The sequence below is a fragment of the Coffea arabica genome, chromosome 7c (genome assembly GCF_036785885.1).
Source record: "Coffea arabica cultivar ET-39 chromosome 7c, Coffea Arabica ET-39 HiFi, whole genome shotgun sequence".
NCBI classification, from domain to species: domain Eukaryota; kingdom Viridiplantae; phylum Streptophyta; class Magnoliopsida; order Gentianales; family Rubiaceae; genus Coffea; species Coffea arabica.
The window spans coordinates 1,562,559-1,583,616 of record NC_092322.1 but is presented as its reverse complement, the minus strand read 5'-3'; the positions used below and the strand labels follow the sequence as shown (position 1 = coordinate 1,583,616).

The window sequence follows — 21,058 nt, the reverse complement described above, 5'->3', positions numbered from 1 at the left end:
AAAAGCGTTTGGCACATAGCTGTTAGTCAACGTCGCTTTTAATCGTTTCGGTTAATTGAGATGTTATAATCTTTTAGAAAGAACTTTCATCTTTATAACTATATATATATATATATATATATATATATATATATATATATATATATATATTGTCTGACTCTGATTTAAGCATTTCAAAGGATAAGTTGACAGATAATAAAATGACATTAATTTGACTCAAAACGTGACTCATCAATGTTCAGTCTTTCAACAACGTGCTTTTGTGTGATAAATGGTAATTACGAATGGTTATTACGGATCAGGTGCAATCGTTCCTGACAGTTATGTGTATAAATCTGGATCGTATAATTTTTTTGACCAAATATTGACTGTAAACTACCAAAAACGATTGCTTCCTGCCACCGTTCCTGCCCCTCATCCAGTTATTACTAACACGTTTGTCATTTCCTTAAAAGTTCTGTTCAGCATGATTGTGGATATAGAATTCTTTCGTTATTTGAGCATGATTATGGACACAGTCACTTTTGCGATCGATTTGAAAGCATTTCTCGTGTGCCTTGTCTAAAATATAACTACTCTTTTTCCCCGAGTAAGCGTCTAACGCAAAATTTGCAAATCTTTATTGGTGAGTGACAAAAAAAAAAAAAAATTATTCCAAATTCTATTAGGCGTTTAGATTTGTTTTGCTCATATTTGGTGATTTAATGGTGAGAGATCTCATCTGGATGGATCCTTCATCCTTCCTTTCGCAGTTTGCTGGGGCGTCTTTCGTAAATAGAACATAGTACATGGTACTGTTTCATTTGGTCATTCGTTTCCTTTACTGAGACTAGTTGGCCGAGTTTGTTACATATTTTTTTTTTGCTTTAGAAGGTAGCAATTGATATTTTCGTGTCTTGCGCACCCATTTTATTTTCTTCGGAAGCTCCTTTCGTAGAGTCGAATTTGCTGTCCAGCGTCTCCAACTGAACTGTAGTCCATTTACTCCTTGGATTCAGTTTTGGGTGGACGGCATCTGAGGTTGGGGCCCCGTAGCGGCCAGCATCATCTACGTGCCCTAACCAGTGTTCAAGCAACATGCATTTGGGCCGAAGACAGGCCCAAAAGATTTTGTTCCTTATAACACAGCGCAAGCCTATCTATTTAAACATCGTTCAAATTTAAATGTTCTTACAAAGTTTATCTGGTAAGAACATCGATTAAATAACCGTAAAGATTCTCAAATCTCATCGATTTTTTCCTTCTCCATCGAAAAGTTTGAAGCCTCCCTATGAATAATCCAATAATAATAAAAAAAGGCTATTCGCAAGACGCATCACCGGAAGGGCCCCAAAAAAGAAAGAAGGTCTATGAGCATGGAAGGTTTGCTAGCAACGGGAACCAATTTACTCAACCGCAAAACTTAATAAAGAGACGACGTGACATGAATCTTCCCAATCGAAGGGATCTTGATCGTCAAACTCTTGGAAATCCAAAGAGAACTAATATACATGAACGAGTATTGAGTCATAAGAAGTTATTATGCATTGGTTCTGGCAGTTCATGGCTCAACCAGTGAGGCCCCATCCTTGTAAAAGAAATAAAGATGTAAGAACGTGCTCTGCAAATGATTCATTCAATTGAAATATTTACACTGGGAAAATTGCTCTTCCACAACCATCCATTTGTACTTCCAAAAAAAAAAAAAAAAAAGATCAGCAAATTTCAGGCTCGATAATCAAGCAAATGGAAGAATGTCAAAGCTAAATCACTTCCCATTCGTATTTCCATGCTTGTTGAAAGGCCAAAGATTCGCAAGGCGCTCCAAAACTGCTGCACTTTTTGAGAAGTACCCTGAAAATCCTTGCGGGGTTGATGGCGGGGGGAAATCTTCTGCTGGCATGGCGAAAGAGCGAATCATCTTTTCCATCTTCTCCATCGTCAAGTATGATCCTACTTCTTGAAGCCTCTCAGGACCCATTATCGGCAATGTGTGCTCCTGGCGTAATGAGGCTGCCCCACTATCGTCCTTCTGCAAATTCAAATAATTATTGAAATCCTCTGATTAACCAGTCCAGCTGTTAAAATCGCTAAACCATTACAAGTTATTCCACAATAAACCATTAAACCTCTATCCAACCTTTGAAGGAGGAGTTAAGTTGGTATTCTTAGAAGCGCTTGATTCAAAGAAGAATGGAAAATTAGTAGCTGATGGGAATACTGATATTTAGAGGGGCCCAGGGATGTAATTCCAATCCCATGAACACTTTTTGCCAAAGCAGAGCATTTCAAATTAAATCTCTTCAATCGAAGAAAATACCTCCAAGGGGCACAAATCAGCGCCGCGACTAAAAGTCAACTCTATTCGGAATCTCTGTGGATCTTCTAAAGATACCTGCATTTGTTCTAAGATACTCATCAAAAGCTGGATAAAAAAGTTTAAATATACTCATCAGCAAAATAACGTAACAACATGAATGTGCCCCACCCAAAGTTCAAGTCACTAACAAAGTAAAAAATGGGATTACAGTTAGTGTAGCCAAACCATCGACTCTGTCAAAACGCTTTTTTTTTTTTAAAATATACATATATATATATATATATATATATATATATATATATATATATATATAAAAGCAAAACCCATGCACGTGGGAGCCGTGCCGCCAGCCCTTAATTTTATTAATAAACTGCCAAAACAGTTCCTGCTCAATAGAAGGAAGCACTCAAGTTTCATGGTGTCCGACTAATGTCAGGCCTTTAAAAGGATCACGCAAAAGAACACTAGCCTCGAAGGTTGACAAACTTCATTCAGGTTTTCCACTCTTTGAGATTTTATTACCATTACGTACTTGTTTTATGCACCAAGAACTGTAATTGTCAGATCTAGGCCTAAGAAAGACAGCAAAAAATTTAGCTGGTATTATCTTCGTAACAATGTAAACTAAGTCACGAATACAGACAGGTGCAAAAGCTCACTGGTATCGATGTTAGACCTGGTAATGAGCTTTACTATCTTGCAATTTTCTAATTTTTTTCAGGCATCGTATAACATTACAGAAGCAAAAGAGACGATATGTGTATTTATCTCATCTTTTTATGCTGAAGACTTCTCAAGCAAAGGAGGGAGATGAGACAGCAACAAGAAAAAAACAGAAGCAAACACACTACCCCGATTAATCCTTCGTGCATCATTCACCAACATAATACATGAAGTATAGCACCAAAATGATAAACAGAGGCCTTTTTTACTGCTTATTCATATATATTCCCTAGGAAATTTCTAAAATAAAAATTATCCATACTAACCTCAGTATTCTCAAACATCCTCATCACAATATAACTCATGTAGTCAAGCTCCTTGGTCCTTAAAAGACGCTCCAAAGCATTATCACAAACAAGACTATCCTCTCCTTGGAGAGATTCATCCAAGTTACAATAACGAAGAACATTCATCAAAGAATGGATATGTGATTCCTGACAATCAAACATTCAATAGAGCTTAATATAAGTGGTGAAAGAAAAATATATCAAATTACTAAAGAAAGATCTAAATAATGAGATGGAACTGGAAACAGATAAAAAAAATTCCTTGCATATCCAACAATATATCCAAAGAGACCCTTTGCCCTCCCAAAGTCTTACCTCCCTCAATAAAGGAAACAATCTACGACGACTGGAAAATCAGAATGGTTCCTTTACCCATCAATACAGACACATGGATATCCTCCTTGAGTCAGAATCACGAGGACATAAGACCCAATAATACTACTGGCTTGAAATCAGCATGTATGAGGCCAAAACCAATATACGAGGTACCTCTTAAGCTCTTTCCCAACATATGACCTTCTTAAGACACTACTTGGTGCCAAAAAGAAAAGGAAAAATATACTATTTGATTGACATTCCTACCAAAGTTAATGGCGTTCAAGTGCCAGTGGATAAAAAGAATTTCACGAAGCACCTGATGATGTAGCATGTGTAGAAAACAGAGTAAATTTCTAAGTGACCATAGTGATAGTTGACTCACCGATGTGAAGTAAAGGCGTGTTCTGACATGGCGTTCAGGTGTTCTCACATTAGCATATCTGAAAAAATTAAAGAGCATCAAATAACTGACAAGTTCTCTAATGTATCCTTCAGCTCATAGGAGAGCATACTATGGTATAAGAAGCAAAAGTTAGCAGAACCAAATGACTGAGCACTGCTCCAGCCAAAAGAAAGGATAATAATGAGTTCTTCGAGTTTCTGTATGTAAAAAGCATGTTGTACTCTTTATTCTTTATTGAGTAAATGTTAAATTATTTTGACAGGTAATTGCTTAGTTGCAAACATTTTCATTAGGTTTGACCAAGTGCATCTTGTTTTGTCAACAAAGCAAGAAACAGAGTATTACTTTGGATCCAAGCGATATTTGGTCTCTTTGTTATCATCATCTTCCTGATTTATTGATTTTTCACCAGTGAAACTAGTCCTCCTTGAATCTTCATTCCTGAAATTAGACTCTCCATCTTCCTGTCCAGTTATACTGACAGTTGACTCATGATCCTGACTGCTCTTCAGCCCAGCTACGCTGATTGCTTCTTCACGAGTATTTCTTAGATCAATTAAAATCTTACCTAATAGGCGACGGGCAATCTGCGAACCAAAAGGCATTTAACTAATTGAAGGAAAGGAATACGGATAGAAAACAGAGTAAGCTAAATCGAGAATTACTTTGGACCCAATCTTTAGCTTCTGCTTTGGGTTAATTCCATATTCATTAGGAATAACACCATCTGCAAGTAACTGAAAGACAACAGGATCAATAGAAATTCCAAAGAACAAATCATAAAATCACATGGCTTGTTCATTTAGTCATGAATATATCTACTTTCTAAATGTATGTATACTGTGCCAGGTGCTTCGCCCATGCTCTCTAATTTTTCTTCTATCATAAATTACATAGTCAATCTGGTTCCTGCAGCCAAAAGGTTCTCTATCTCCAGAATTAAACTTGGCATTTTGGAACATTTGCAATGAATAAATACTTGAATGTCCTTGAAACAGTAGGAACATCAACTTCAGGACTCCACGTAATATGAATAAGGAATGTACCACCAACCATACCCTCTCATGGATCACATCTCTAATTCAGTGGAAATACAAGAAAGAAACTACCTTCAAAAGATATCAAGTATTCAGGAGGTGGAGTGCATAGGGGTTTCAGATTCATTATGGATAATGTATGCAAGTAGGTCAAATTTTCTCACCTGAGCAACTCTAAAGAGTTCATCCAATCCTTCCAAATTAAGGTGTGCATTGTGCAAGAGATCATACCTGTTAAAAGAAGAATATAATATCACAAGACTAGAAAGGACACAAGAAAGAGTATCAGCAAACTCTTTGTCTTTATAAGAGAATGACATTTTGCTATGAAAAACCGAAAAACCGAAAAACTAAAACTGGTTGCAACATAGGTTGCATGAGAATTGGCATGGAACTACTGCCCATATGCATATATTGTGTTGCAACCTCACTTAGTTTCAACCTCTAGAAATCTCTCTCCAGATTGTCATAATTAAATCCAAGAAAAGAAGGGGTGGAATGGGATCGGTAATTGAGCACTAGTCCAGTCTATTAGATGAATTCCATCTTAAAGAAGGCTTAAGCATTTTCTTTGTTCTTCTAAAATGGGGTACTCTATGACTTCACATGAAACATTTATGAAGACATTTTATAGTTAATTAAAGAAAAAACATGCATGTAAAAAACAGTCAAAAGTTATACAGAAGAAATGAGAGAGAGAGAGAAACAGACAGACAGAGAGGACGCAAGCACAAAGAAACATACCTAGTTCACTCAGAGCTGTCAGAAACGGAATGTAACTTAACAAGGTCATAATATTTAATGTAAAACATACTGCCAGCTTAGTTCAATCACTTACTTGCTGGAGTCATAAACATCTGGAATCTGTGTTATGTCAAAACGGCTGCAAACCAAACCACACAGTTACATCCATTACAGAACAACCAAGCCAAGTGAAGGGTCATACTAATTGAGAAAATCTAAATTTCAAATCGTATTAATGTACTTGAAACAAAGAACTCATAATTCTAAACCTTCCATAAGCATAAGACTTACTCTTTCCGCTCATTATACAAATCTCTCTCAAGCTTCCTCCACCGAGCATACATGAGAAGAAATCCTTCACTCCCACAGGGTAGTCCTGCAGCAATGCGGTCAACATCTATGTTTGTCTTACCCAGTGCTTTAGCTTGATCATATGGAGGAATCACATCATATGAACTTGTGTCTTCAAGTTGTTCATCCTCATCCTTTGCAAGTAGCCTCACTTGTTCAGTTACCTTCTTTGTCAACTTCACCTGATCACAAGAATATAAGCTAAGCAGCAGCAAAGACAAGAAATAAGGTCTGGAAATTATATAGTCTTCTAATCAAGAAAATTTCAGGAATATGGAAAGACTCCTACCAATTCAGGAAGAAGTTCAGATGCATTTGAAGGAAGTCCAGCCCCATCAACCATCCAAGGTTTTTCTGATGAGCCATTCTCATGGACTGCCTTTACTCCGGAAGTAATTATCTCATGTAATCTAGTCTGAGAACGGGGGAAGTGAAAAAATGAAGAAGAAGAAACGCACTGTAAGAAAATGAAAGCTTGACACAGGAAAATTAGAAAGATGGCCACAAAGCAGGAGGTTGCATATCATGCAAATGAAGGAGGCTGTTTGTCTGAAAAGACCTGGAAAAGAGAGTGTGTGTGACAGAAACAATTGTTAAGGATCTCACAGAAACACACAGCAACTCAAGAAAAACCTTTTGAGTCCAAATAGCTAAGGCTTACAAGAAATTACATCTTTACTGCCAATAGTAATATTATATGAAAGGTCCATAACAAAATGTACTATTCGCCCTATACACCATATGAGGATAACTTACATCGCACCATACATGTGAGCACAACCAACAACCACCCATTCCCCCCTACACAACCCCTGGAAAAAGAAATCCAGTTTCCTCTGGCTTGCAGTTAGTACACAGTCTCGTTATTCAGCAGAAAAGAAAAGAACTCTTTTATACCCGCAATCTATTAATTTATTTCCTTGAAGGGAGATATAACAAAACTAGAGATACAACAGCAAGACAAACCTTAGCCTCATCCATTTCAATACTGGCATTATCAAGCCCATCCAACATAGAAGAGTCCTTGCTGACTAGCGAAACCTTACGAGGATCAGGAACAATTAAAGAGAAATATCATGAGCAATTAGCTTCAGAAAAAAAAATAAACAAGAAAGACTGTTCAAAGATCAAGTTTACAGACCAAGATTGGTGTTAATTGTCCTTCCAAATCAAGGAGACCTTTTGCAAATGCAGCAGCGGACATCTGCCCACATATCAATAAGACATATCAAAACAATACAGAGTTAATTTTGAATTGTAATGGATCAGGATGAAACATAAGTTAAATATATAAGATAGATAGGTCTTAAACTGCAAGTATGATATATTCATGCACTTGAAATTCGGCTTGGAAACAGAAAAGTTCCTCCACACAAATCAACAAGGGAAAAAGTATCTAATATGAATGTAAGATCAAATTATGCATCAAAAAGTACACCAGAATACACAAATTAACATCAGCTTTGACCTGTACACGGCCCTCATCTGAGCTGTATATTTTGAGGTCATGGCGATATGTGCTATGTAGGCGAAGCAGGCCAGTACCTTCCCCTGAGACACATAATGTAACACATAATTAGCACCATCCAAAGCAGAAACACAGTTATCAAGATAAAACAGCCGTATACCTCTTCCAAATGGGTGGCAACTTAAAGTATAAAAATCTATGATAATAGTTAGCAAACATGATATTCCCAACAATATTCAAAAAAACCATTCTAGAGATAATTAAATATTTCACTTGACAGCTCATTATCTAAAGATCATCTGTCCACCAAACCTATGGGCCCAATTGGGCAAAAGACCCTATAAAGAAGGATACTCCAGAAATGACCACAACAGCTTACAAGCTTAGAAATAGAAGTAAATGACATCAACCTGGATATATATTGTTCCGGAAGTATCTGCCTAGTTCTTCAGCCTGTCAAGAAAGATTTAAGACCACATTTGAGATAACAACACAAACCATACAAGTATCCAGAGGCAAAACATCAAAGGCTATTTCCAGTTATCGTCATGATTAAAGAATTCCATAATCCACTAGAGAGCCAAAAAGGTACCAGAGCATCTATGAACAACATTTGAAACGTATCACCTGCTTTCTGCCAGCATGCGTAAGAACACCCCCATATTTAAGAACCATCAGAGCTTCAACTGGACGTTCTTCTTCTCCTTCACCGTTACTTTTTGCAACTTTAACCCACCTCAGTGGTTTCAGTTGAACTTTTCTGTAAATCCCAGAGAAATGACCTCCCTGGAAATTTGAGAACTTATTAGGGAATAACAATCAAGAATGCTAAGAAGATATAAATTGCACCTCAAGTTTGAAATTCTCAATCTGCATGCTGAATAGTTCAGCTATCATGGAAGCAACAAATCAAGAGTTGCAAGCTGAACTTTTCACCCTTTTCATGTCAAATTTAATGAACTACAAGCCACTGCAATAAGTGTGGTTCACATAAAAATGCCCTAACCACAAGCCATTGCACACATTGTCACCATTAATAGCATTTGGTTTTGACTAGCTGGAAGACTTTCAGGCTTTTTCTTTATTTTCTTTACTTCTAGCATGTAAAATCAGTAAAATCACAAAAAATAAATCTACATATTATAACATATAAAATTGCATCAAGTGAGGAAACTCTTTAAATGAACCTCCTCAAGAACCGCTTTCACTTGACGAAGCTTTTCAGCATGCTCAAGATCTTCAGCTTCACTGTCACTTTCCCTGCCAGGTCTGGTTTATACAACATATCAAGCAAGAAGTTCGGATCAGCCTTCACAAATTCAATAAAAAAAATTTACTATTTCAATCATGAATCAAGGGAAAATCCACTGGGTTTAACGGAGCATATGTGGACAGAGATAATAAACAAAAGAAACCATCCAGACAACATAAACAACCAAATTGGAACAATACCGAAAGTGAAACAATTATTTTTTGTCTTTGTTGCATTTAAAATGTTAAACACATAAATGGTAAACATAACAGTGCATGCTACTATAGTTCGTACATTACATAATATGTTTCAAACTAAATGTAGGGTAAACCAAACACCAAAATTACAGATTCAAACAAAATAAAGTAGCTTCGGCACTTCACTATGAACTCAAGATCACCATAATCTGAACTACTCATCCTTGTCTATGATAAATGGTGCTGATCCAAATGATCTCCCTTTGCCCATATAGCTCTGATGGTTTTACACGAAATTAGTCAAGCACCCAAGAAAAAAGGAGGTTCAGATAAATGGTTGTTTGAAATTACTACTATTTTTGGGCATTTTTCTAAGTGATACCAAGGTCACTCCAAGCAAGCAATGTGAAGTCTCACAGCTTTAAAATCTCCTATTTTCTTAAATTTCTGTGATGTAAATTTCTTAGCACTTCTTTATCTCGATCTTATCATAAATCTGCACACTTTTTCTTTGCTAGGGCTGCATCAGTATGCCCAGCAGTAAAGGAATAGTAATTTTGTCTTGAGAAAATGCATCTAGAGGGAAAATTTTTGCGGAAGGTTGTGCCATGTGACCCTATCCTCTGGAGGCTTGACCAAATTTAACAATTTTTCTCTGGTTGTTCTTATGTGCAATCAACATTAATTTGGTTCCGTAAGAATCTACTTAAAATTCCCAAACCATCAAAGATATTCCTTCTTCACATACCTAGAACGGGGTACTAAAATGCGAGTGGCATCTAAAAGATCTTGCAGTTGGACAGCACTTTTCAGCTTTGTCTGCACAAAAATGTAAATGCAGGAAAAGAATCAAGTTTTACTTGGCCAAAATGCTGAGGATCTTATCTTTGAAAAACAAGGAGATAATTCTATGAGCAAAGAAACACCTCTGATCTAGGTCTCCCACCATTGTACTTTAACATCAAATTTAACAGCTTTTCCTCAGTAACCTTCAACTTCACCTTCTGTTTTGGAGTTCTATCACCACTGTTCAAATAACAAAATTTGCTATAGTAGATGATAAAAAGACGTCATATATCAATATAAAAGAGCAAAAGGAGGCAATCTTACTGGCGGATCACAGCAATAACACAACGCAGCTCTTCAGATTGCCCAAATTTCCCAATAATTCCACTTCCTTGACGTGTTAGTCCCTCAGAAGGCTGAACTGGTTCATTCACTTTCCATGGCAATGTGGGTGGTATTGTTGTAGAAAGATGTGGAGCTTTTGCATCCAGAAACATCTTTCTCAATACACACGCAGCATCATCATAGTATCTGTATTAGCAGTTCATGAGCACAGATGAAAACAATTAAAGAACAAAAGCACCATTAAATCAGAAAACATAGAGAAAATGAAGGCATTGGCCAGAATGATCTTCTAATCTTGCAATATTGCAGAAAACAAATTGCAAATCAAACTAGACATATTTCACCTTTCCAGTAAAGTTGATATTCCATTACCGCAACTAAATTTAGATACATGAGTGGCAGCCTGTTATGTGTTCGTTTGCATCTGGCGAACCAGTAACAGACTTACTCGAGGATCAGTAGTCAAATATTTAAATTACTGCAAACCTTTTACTTTTTCACAAAAATAAAAAGAACATGAGAGTAAACAAGAAGATACAACTGAAACAAATCAGATGACATGAAACCATGCTCAAAAGCTTTGGAAAAACAATAAGATTTATATTGGAAACAATCCCCCATGAACCTTACTCAAGCAGCATTAAATGCCAACCGAAGTGAAGTAATAGGGACTTATGGAACGAAGATGACTAGTTTGTTCTTCTGATGCAAGGCAGAGTTCAGAATAAAAGTTAAAATGTCACTGACAACTTTGCTAACCAGACCTAGAGCAGCAAAAAAGCATGATTACCACCCTACCACAATGCTTATTGACCAAAAAGATGATAAAAGCAAATAAATCATACTTGTAGGAATTTTTGACAAAACTCCATCCATTGACATCACAGACATATGATTGCCCTTCACAGCGCAAGAGATCAAAGCCACAAACCTGTGAATGAGACAACATTTAAGAATTACAAAATAGAGAAGACATGGTTTGAAAACAATTAAATATGTCAGTTCTGCGATGTGTCTTTCACATACAGTATGTTGAGGAAAAAGTATGAAGCCCTTGACCACATAAAATTGTCAACAGGTCTAAAATCAGAACATGCAACAGAAATTGAATGAAGAAAAAGTGGATTCCACACCCAAATTAACCAATTGGGGGATGCTAGACCTAAAGAAGCTGCTGTCAACAGTATGGCAACAGGAAGAGAAAGGTCAGAAATCCAGCTAGAGTAATAAAGGAAAAGATCATATAATGACAGTGGCTCATGGATGGTCAAACAAGGGGGATAATAGTTCCAGATGGTAAACCAATGATCAACTGGCACTATGAATATAGCTGTACAAGGTAGTTCTATTTTTTACTGGAAATTGAAACATTTAATGAAGTATTAGATCTGCAACTGCCCAGAAGATTGGCTTGAATCGATATTTACAGTTCAGGAAACAAAACTGGGAAAAAGTCCAGTATATAGGATTATCAACTTTTCCGGTCTGTGTTCAACATTGATCCAATTCCCTGCAGCCCAATTTGTTACTACATCAAGCTGAAGCACCTAAAGAACCTCATGCATTGTTTTACAAGATATTAAGATACATTCTTTCCCTTTTTTTTGGAGTGCAAATGGAGGGGCAGCGTGTGAATGTCACTGCTTGATATGATGATGTCCCATTCTTGCGAGTTGGACTCACTAGAAGGGAATTTTACAAAACTAAATTGACTTACAGCTTGCTGGAATGCAATGCAAACATCTCTTGCCATCTGCTTCTCAGTAGGAGTAAGCAGAACTGGATACCGCACCTGTAATGAAAAGACCTCTTGTTATCAGTTACAAAATGCTATTTAATTGCCAGATGTGTCTCGCTTGAGTAGGATGCTAGTGAAAAATACACAGTTTCGATCTTTTAGAGTTATGAGCTCAAGCTCACATTCACAAAATGTTCAGTACATAATAAGAGAAAACAAATGACACATGAATTGAACTTGGGACTGTGCATTTAAATAGAGGACAGACGGATAATTACTATCTTTAATTAAACATCAATCTCTTTTGCTCGTTTGCTGATAATGAGACAAGATATGAGAATAAAAGAAGAGTTTAGGAAGGTAGAAGGAAAGTTAAAATAAGGCCACTGCATTTCAGCTCAAAAGTTGCATCAACAGCCCGAGATTACTTCTGATATCATCTCATAAGGTGTTCTCCATGTCACCTGTCTGGTACCCAACAAACACACACCAAAAAAATCTGCTTCTGATACTTAAATTCTTTTATATGCGTTTTGAGAAGCTCAACATAAATCATGGACAGTCACATCGACATAATAATCACCCTTCTCAAACTGATTCTTAAAGTCAGCATGATTGTTTTATATGCCAGGTAGTCTACTTACTTCTTTGCCATCAGGATTTCTCATAACAACACCATCAACAACAGGAGATTTTCTCGCCTCTGCATGAGCGTACTCTGGGCCTACAGTATATACCTGCACCGCAAGCAATAAAGCTCACTGATACTAAAAGATCTAAAATGTGAAGAGGACATAACTCTTTTGCAATTAAAATCATGAAGTAACCACTAAATACAAAGAAAGTTTTAGATTGGCAGAAGTGTGAGATACATTAAATGTCGCTACAAACTTCAAATGAAAATGACTCTAGAGGCCAGTGAATGTGAGTATGCTAAATTACAGATAAAACAAACATGAAAACCTAATGGGTTTGTGTATGCAAAAGAGGCCACAAAGAGGATTCCACACATATCTCAGAGTCCATGATAATGGAATTTCTGATCAATTTTAGAGAGGAATCAGTTGAACATCATCCAGCTCCTGCTATGATGTTCTGCATTGCAATGGGCAGAACAAGAAGCCTTGGCAGGTGAGGAACCATTTGGAGGATCAGGAAATATTAACTGCCGAGGAATAAGAGAATCATTCCGGTAGTTGTGCTGAAGGTTTTCTGGAAATTCACACACATTCTTTCTAGATTTCCAGAAACAATGGCTGATTAGAGTAATAAACTTTTGCTAACCTTTTTGAATTGCTTATGTACACAGCCTACATGGATGTGTAGTTGTGCTGAAGGTTTTCTGGAAATTCACACACATTCTTTCTAGATTTCCAGAAACAATGGCTGATTAGAGTAATAAACTTTTGCTAACCTTTTTGAATTGCTTATGTACACATCCTACATGGTAGTGCTGTTTCCTATTTAGCAAATTACATAAGCATCACAATAAATTCCACAGAATCCACATGCAACTAAGACCATAGTTACCAAAGAACAACACTGAGACAATTAGTACTGATCTTATCTGACAACCTTCACATCTGTGCCTCCAGTAGGCATGAATTCTTCATATATGTAAGATCCTTCGCGCCGCACTCTTCTAACCTCGGGATGAAACTCACTTGAGCGATTACCAACCTGAAAGATGATATATCACGTGATCTAAAACCATCAGATCTTCATCTGTCACTTGTCAAAAACAAATAAATACTGATTTTCAAGAGGGAATCATTCAACTAATACATTCTAATACAAAATTTCCACGGATCAGAAAAGACTGCAGCAAGCAATGCAATCAAATGACAAAGAAATATCTGACATGATTTACCATATATGAGATATGTTAATCATGAGAGCACCTGACTTTAAAACCTCCAAGTGATAAAAATAACAGAAGAACTATTAAGAATACTTGCTACTGGGTGGACAAACCATTATTTCTCAAACATGGCAAGAGAAAGAATTGGACCCACAAGTGATACTGCATAACGAACTTGTTATCGCACTACCAAAGCTAACAACACTCTTGCATAACAAAGGAAATCACCCTATAACACAAATCTCTTTTAGCTCTCCTCGTGAGAGTGCACTGTATGTAACACTTTTAATCATTAAGTGCAGCCATGCCCAAACCCTAATCCATGTTTACGTCAAACCATCCGAGATGCCCAACATCTTCAATCATCCAGTAAAAGTCTTTCACGGAAGCACCAAAAAGCGTTTAGAAATGCCTAGGAATCAACATTAGCAGGAGCAACAGTAGCCAGCCAAGTGTAAATGAGTTTTTAAATTCAGAAAACAGAAAAGAAAACAAAGAAAACATTTCAGGAAGCAAATTGTTCAAGTAAATATGGTGTTTATCAAGCAAATAGCCATTGCAATATTGGCATACAATGATAGTTCACACAGCAAAAAAGCATGTGTAGTTTAAACACAATTTGAAATAGCTATAACAATACATGATGACATTACGAGTCAAGTCCACATAAAGTTTCAAAGTGACATCAGAAACTCAAAAGAGAGATGTTCAACATGCTAAAGCAATCCAAAAACTCACTAAAATCTAACCTTGCGGAACAATTCCTTCATTCCTCCACCTGCAGAACTAGGGTAATATATCATTATACTGTGGTTGTCACCTGCAGAAAAATGAAAATAATTTTAATATGCATGTATAGACATAGGTAATGTTTGGACAATGGCATAAGCCTAAAGGCAAGCATACAGTAGCTGTACACATCAGGTAATCCAGATACACCTGACAAATTTTAGAGACAGGGAAAAGGCAAACAGGAAAGGCAAGAGCCTAGTTGTTTCCATCCAATTGCATGAATTGAAATGGTACTTTCATGGTAATATGTATTCGGAGGAAAGTATACAGCCAACTCACACTCTTTGAGTTACAATCCACACAAGTCAAAAGAATACAAGAAAAGGATATCATATATGGCAGAAATACTCACCGTACCTTCTCATCAATTAAAAAGTCACATCATTGAGATGTAAAGTAAAATGGTTTCAGTGTTAAGAGTCTCTACATTAAAATCATCCTATGCAGTTTTGGCAGCCAACAAGTATCCAGTCCCACTAAAGTCAAATTCTGGCTGAACTTGTCAGTAAATTATGCTCGGATGGGAAACTAACTAGCGTATTTCACTTTGAGAATAAACCTTACAATGGCAAGCTTCATCATACTTCTCCTGATGTTGACCTATGTAACACAAAAATCGTAGAATACAAAGAAAATTTGTCATTTTGGAAAGTGGTTCAAATGTAATCATCCATCATACTTGCAGCTAGAAATATACACGCACCATCGAACAGCAGTATTAATCACAAAGTCTAATTTCCGGTTTTCTATGCAACAATTATCTGCCTGTGATATGGTAACAACTGAAGAAAGATGTACTTGACAGTAACTTCTGAATTGTGGTTATCAAAAAACCAGAAAAAAAAAAAAAGAACAAGAATGACTGGATATGAGACTTTTAACAGGTAAATAGTGTCATGTAAGAAAATTAATATGTAAAATTCAAACAAAGTACCGTCCTCGAATTCCTAAAAATATGAGAACAAATCCTTGTGCTGACAACAGTATGTTGCCAGTCCAAACCATAAGTATCCATTCTGCTTAAATGAAGCTAAGGGCCACATGTATAATCTATATCATACTGTAGACAATGGTCCTTCCAAGATTTTAAACCCTGGCAGCTTCCCTACAACTGTAAAACGAAGCTTACACAGAAAATGGTAATAAGCCTTGACAATTGTAAGAGAGAAAGATGTAATTAGTTCAATTACTTCACAAGTTATGGTAAAATGTAATTTTTTAAATGAAGCATCTTACCATCAACCGGCTTCTCTACAAATGGCTTCCAAAAGCGATTACCATGAACTTCAACAAAATCTTCTTCCTCAACAAAATAATCCAGCTCTTGATATGGCATTTCTCTATTAACCAGAGCATATCTTGGAACAGGAATTCCATACCTTTCAAGACACTGAAGTTTTTCCCAACAACAAGAAATAGTGGGAGAAAAGCATGGATTTTCATCAGCAAACAAAATCAACTAACAAATAATTTCTGGTAAAATCAAGCAAGGAAAAAGTTTGATAGAAATTTCAATGCAAACTTGGCTGCTGCTTTGCAGGTAAAGGTAAAGGACACTTACCCCAAAAAAGGGGTAAAGGTAAAGGACAGTACAAGAAGGAGACAAGATTCTTGGATTGTCAAACTTAATACAACGAAGGTCCCAGATGTTTTAGAGAATAGAAAGAGATGACAAACTAAACAAGTTGTTAGCATCAAGGCCAGAATCTTCTGCCAAGCAACAGAAGGTTCTTCACGTTCAGAAAAACGATACAAGTCACATGATTGCTAATAGGCCACAAATGAGTTCTTCACATATTTTCTAAGGCATAGGGGGAATGAAAAAAACATTGACAAATTTGGCATAAGCTGAGAGTTGAATAATTGAGAGACAAACGATAACTAGCTGATAAAATGAGAGTTGATATATTAACAATCTGTCTCAAAACTCCAAGCATGCATGACCATGCCTAGTTGCTGATTTTATACAGTGAATCATAAGCGACAATCACCACAAAAAACGTTGATCACTGATTTCTTATCTAAAGCGCAAAAGCCTCATCCACGGACCATGGTGTTAAACAACAAAAGAAACCATTTACCAGTGGCAAAAATCAAAATCACGTAATTTTGTCATTCTAAAACCCCTAACCCAATCAGGAATAGACAAGTTGCAAGCAATTTTAGATTTGGTAAGGCATTATTCAAGAAAAACATGAAAGATATGAAAGGCACCTACCTCATATACTTTTCTTCTATCATGAAGAAGGTGTTGTGCTTCCAATTCATTTACAAGAAAGGGCCTAAAGAAATCAAGGAGCATCAAAAAAATTTTAATTTCAAATTGCTAAAAAAGCAAATTGCAGTGTTCCAAAGTTTTTGTAAAGACTAAAGGGGAGAAAAAAGCAATCAAACAAAATCACCTCTCCCCTTGACAACAGCAAAAGGTACCAGAAATTGAGTACCCAAAAAGGAAACAGAAACTCTCAGTGAGATGGGAGTACTATAAGCAAAATTCACAGAGGATGATTCTACTGCAAGAGAAAGCTATATTAACAATGCAAACCCTTTTTCTTCTCTCCCAATTCCGACATCACATGCTCTCCAGAGGAAGTACCTTGTGGTAGGGAAAAGCAAGTTGAATACTAGCAGAAGCCTTCATTTCCAGCACCTCACCCTCTCCCCCACCCCCTCAGGAAAAAAAAAAACCACCAAACAAAAGAAAAGCTCCTCTTTTTAGGGGTATTACAGAGATCTAAACGGCAAAGCAATTATTTGGAAACAGTGAATTTCAGACAAAAAATCAAATACTGTATGGCATGTATAAACATCCATTAGGCATAAATGCAATAGGGATGACAGTAACCATACATGAGAAGACACCAAACTAGAGAGTAAATGTTACACCATGGAAATGGCCAGAGTAAACACTAAGTTACCGGAAATTTTCATTGTCACTGATGTAACCATGTCACAAACATGTTATATGTACTAGTTTAACTGGCTCAGATCCTCCAATCTGCCTAGGCAAAACTACTAAATTTGAACATAACCATGCAGGTAATATAGAGAAGCACAAGTGATTGATGAGCTTCAACAAAGGTTTGGGGGACAGATATAGTAGCCATGAGCAAAATCCACAGAAACAGATGAAAAGATCAGTGAATAAGACTTTGACCTGAACATCATATAATCATCAGTAATACTCTTGAACAATCAAACTCACAAAAGGGGGACCTAGTATTTATCACTATTCACACACACATACACTTTTTGCATGCTGATCTAAAAGTTTGTTTTTTTAACCTTTCCACATTATTTGCTACCAATGGAGGAATAGGACATCATTAATCAACCAGAATCTTTGAAATTTTAAAATAAGAATTCACAAAACGACAATCTTACTCCTCCATCGTCATATAACTCCATATATCATATTTTGGTTGTATTAGAATACACAACAGGAGATGGGTAACGCAAAAAAAGGCTTCAAATTACATACTTTCTCAATGCAGAATATGCTTCAGCTTTTTGCAGGGGGTACCCAGAGGAGTAGAAGGCAATCAAACAATCACATATTGGCCATCTGCAATTGTTCAGAAACTGAGAGAACTAACTAAAATATAATCTTCAAGTAGACTGAAAAATAAAAATCACGAAAAACATTTTCAACCAAAAATTCTCCAATCAAAAGCGTTTCTTCATGTTCAAGTAAACAAAACCACAATGATTTTGATTTGGTCCAGAGGTAAGGGTTAGTAAGTGGCTTTTAATTTGACAAAAACAAAGCCCTACTCCAGTGTGGGTATATATATATATAAGCATTCCTCTACGAGATTACAGTACAATAATGTGGTGAAAATACCTCTCTACGGGGTCCTCGAGAATAACCTTGTCCCCAAAATGAACAATCTACAAGAGCAAAAGAACGGTGCTTTAGATAGAACCGTATATGTTCCAAACAGCAACTTGTGAAACATTGTGACCGATCAATTTTTAAAAATAAATAAATAAATTTTTGATACATTGTGACCGATCAATTTAGGAATAGAAGATAAGCGCACATTCTAATTACTGTGCATTGAATCTATTGTGCGGAATCGAGCAAAAATTGAATTCAATGCAACTATCTTTTTTAGTTTATAAATTAAAAACTCATGAATAAAATGATAGAGACCTCAAATTCACCGAATGCCTGTAGCCTATCCAAAATTTGGAGCATCGGACCTGAAAAAGCCTGAAAATGACACAAAAATTATGTGCATTCATGATTTGTCTACATCACATCACTGCTTTGACATAACCAACAAAAAAAAAAAAATTGTAGATTTTGTATTTAAATAAAATAGGAAAAAAAAAAAAGGAAGAGTAATCTAGTATGGTGGTGGTGGTTGTTTGGAAAAGATACGGAAATTGAGCCTAAAAAAGTACAGAACCTCGGAGCCGCATTTCACCTTCTTTTCCATTACACACACTCCAATCTTAATCTTCCTTCCAATGTCTCCCTCTTCCTCCTCCATCTCTCTCTCCCTCTCCCTCCCTTTATCCATCTCTCTCGCTAGAGAGATTCTGAAAGGAAATGCAATGCCGCTCTCTATGAGTATCAGAGTCTCCCTCTCTCTTATTCTCTGTCTCCTTTTTCTTACTGCTCAACAAAATCCAAAAAGCACCAAGCTGTGTAATTTATACCCCCATATAGAGAGAGAGGTTAGGTTAAAAACGGAAAAAAAAAAAAGAGATAAATAATGCAGAATAAAGGGGGGAGGGGGAAAATCTCCAGAACTAGTAGTAGTATTAGTAGTAACTAGTAGCACGCACCAACAAAGATACGCAAGAATCCCCGGAAAATAAGTGCAACAGTTAGTAATAGTAATAAAGATAGTTCCGTGCTACTTATTATACAGTCCGACGACGGCGTTTTGCAGTTTCTTGTAACGGGCAAGGGAAGTCACGATGAACGACGCGGAGGGAAAAAGCTGAAACTCGTCGTCGTGGACCGACCTTTTCTCAGTATTTATATACGGCAAAAAGAATGGGATATATATATATATACATATAATAAATACCAAAGCAGAGGAGATGAAAAGAAAACCAATTGCTGAATATTTGTCAGTGATTGTGAGGCGCCGGTGTTAGAAGACTACTCCATTAATTAATGACGTACAGTATCCGTGAGAGAGGCGTGGGGTGGTTAATGAGTGGGCTGGGGATTGGATTTCGGATTCTTGAATATGCATTTTCGAAAGGAGAAGGGACGTGGAAAGCGGATTAGGATTTTTGTTTCTTATGGCCAACTTTATCGTTAGTTTTCTTCTTAGGGGCTGCGGAGGGGAGGTGTCATTGTCGGCGTCCAATGACCGTCGCTGAGATCAAAGGTCAGGTGTCCTTTTTACTTGCTTTTTGCTCTGCTGTTTGCTTTGAGTCGTGCTGGAGATATGCTTTTATAATCTACCGCAATCTGCATCCTTTTGCGGTCGGCAGTATTACTGTGTGTTTAGGTATTCATCAGACAAATCCTGAACTTCTTTGATTGACCCCAAAAAAAAAAATGTAAACAAATCTCTTTGTTGTTTTTTTTTTTTTTCTATTCCCCAATTTAGCTGATATTGAATACTTTCAAGCGATCCAGCAGTCCGCAGATCCCAAAAAAAAAAAAACTTCTGTACAACCATGATCCTAAATTGTCGTCTGTTACTTGATCATGATTCTAAAAAAAAAAAAAAAACCTTCTTTTTCTATGTTACTCGTTTGGATTAACTATATGTTTTTTGGAGCATTTTTGTAATATTTTACTGTAACAATATATGTGAAAAATTTTTTATTATAAATGAGATTTTTTTTTGTATTTTTGGGGGGGTTTTTTTTTTGTTTATGTATTACCGTGACATTATTGTATATGAAAAACTTGTCTTTCAAAAAATGATCAATCCGAATGGAGCGTTTTTTGTTGTATCAGTTGGAGATTTATAAATTTCTCGAAAGCGTGTATGTGACTTTCACACACCACGATTTTGATGTCTTGGGAAACAATTCAAAGTTTTTACATTGTTTGTTCACGTGCTTATCATAAAAATTAGAAAGGATACTAAACACATGTATCAACATCCAAGAAAACACGAGTGAAATAAGCCTTTGGAACGAAAAAATAGATCTGAGTTTTACTTTTTTTTGTTTATAGCCGTAAAAGGGCATACCAAATTTTTCATTCATTTCCACTTTTGAAATTTAGTACTGTTCATGCTCTGTCGTCATTTCACCAGATTCCCACTTTTGTTCCGTCAAGGAGACTTGATGTTGAACGATTCTAAATTCCATGATTAGTTCCCGTTGAAATGATCAAAGGAAATGCCAGGCGACAGCATATTCGAGATAAAAGTTGAAACTCATTTTACTTTCCAATTAAACTTTGAACGAATACTTTTTTCAGTCTCCTTTGGTCGCTAGCAACAGAACATCACTGCATTTGTGAAAATCCAAA

At 36.5% G+C, this 21,058-nt stretch overlaps 1 protein-coding gene across 13 annotated transcripts; it reads right to left on the bottom strand.

The window, feature by feature from the left end:
* Positions 1 to 1,586: 1,586 nt before the first annotated feature.
* LOC113699953 (inositol hexakisphosphate and diphosphoinositol-pentakisphosphate kinase VIP2-like) lies at positions 1,587 to 19,993 on the bottom strand. Of its 13 annotated transcripts, none has more exons than XR_011817618.1 (31): positions 19,745 to 19,993; positions 19,017 to 19,225; positions 18,758 to 18,817; positions 18,446 to 18,492; positions 18,083 to 18,166; positions 16,820 to 16,883; positions 15,838 to 15,991; positions 14,559 to 14,629; positions 13,524 to 13,628; positions 12,593 to 12,685; positions 11,928 to 12,002; positions 11,056 to 11,141; positions 10,190 to 10,396; positions 10,006 to 10,105; positions 9,828 to 9,898; positions 8,818 to 8,899; positions 8,258 to 8,416; positions 8,041 to 8,083; positions 7,631 to 7,713; positions 7,304 to 7,366; positions 7,129 to 7,203; positions 6,452 to 6,577; positions 6,103 to 6,344; positions 5,906 to 5,950; positions 5,232 to 5,298; positions 4,696 to 4,767; positions 4,376 to 4,617; positions 4,010 to 4,067; positions 3,289 to 3,456; positions 2,300 to 2,385; positions 1,587 to 2,011 (listed from the first exon to the last, which is right to left on the bottom strand). XR_011817618.1 is itself a non-coding variant. In XM_027220307.2 (31 exons), the coding sequence occupies exons 2-31, from the start codon at positions 19,128 to 19,130 to the stop codon at positions 1,748 to 1,750; spliced, it is 3,195 nt and encodes a 1,064-aa protein (XP_027076108.1). In that variant the 5' UTR covers positions 19,131 to 19,254; positions 19,399 to 19,992; the 3' UTR covers positions 1,587 to 1,747. The 13 variants fall into 13 exon arrangements, 12 of the variants coding, with proteins under 12 accessions (XP_027076108.1, XP_071913070.1, XP_027076109.1 ...); XM_027220307.2 differs by having other exon boundaries at positions 2,300 to 2,374; positions 19,017 to 19,254; positions 19,399 to 19,992; XM_072056969.1 differs by having other exon boundaries at positions 2,300 to 2,374; positions 19,035 to 19,254; positions 19,399 to 19,992.
* Between the last annotated feature and the right edge of the window lie 1,065 nt (positions 19,994 to 21,058).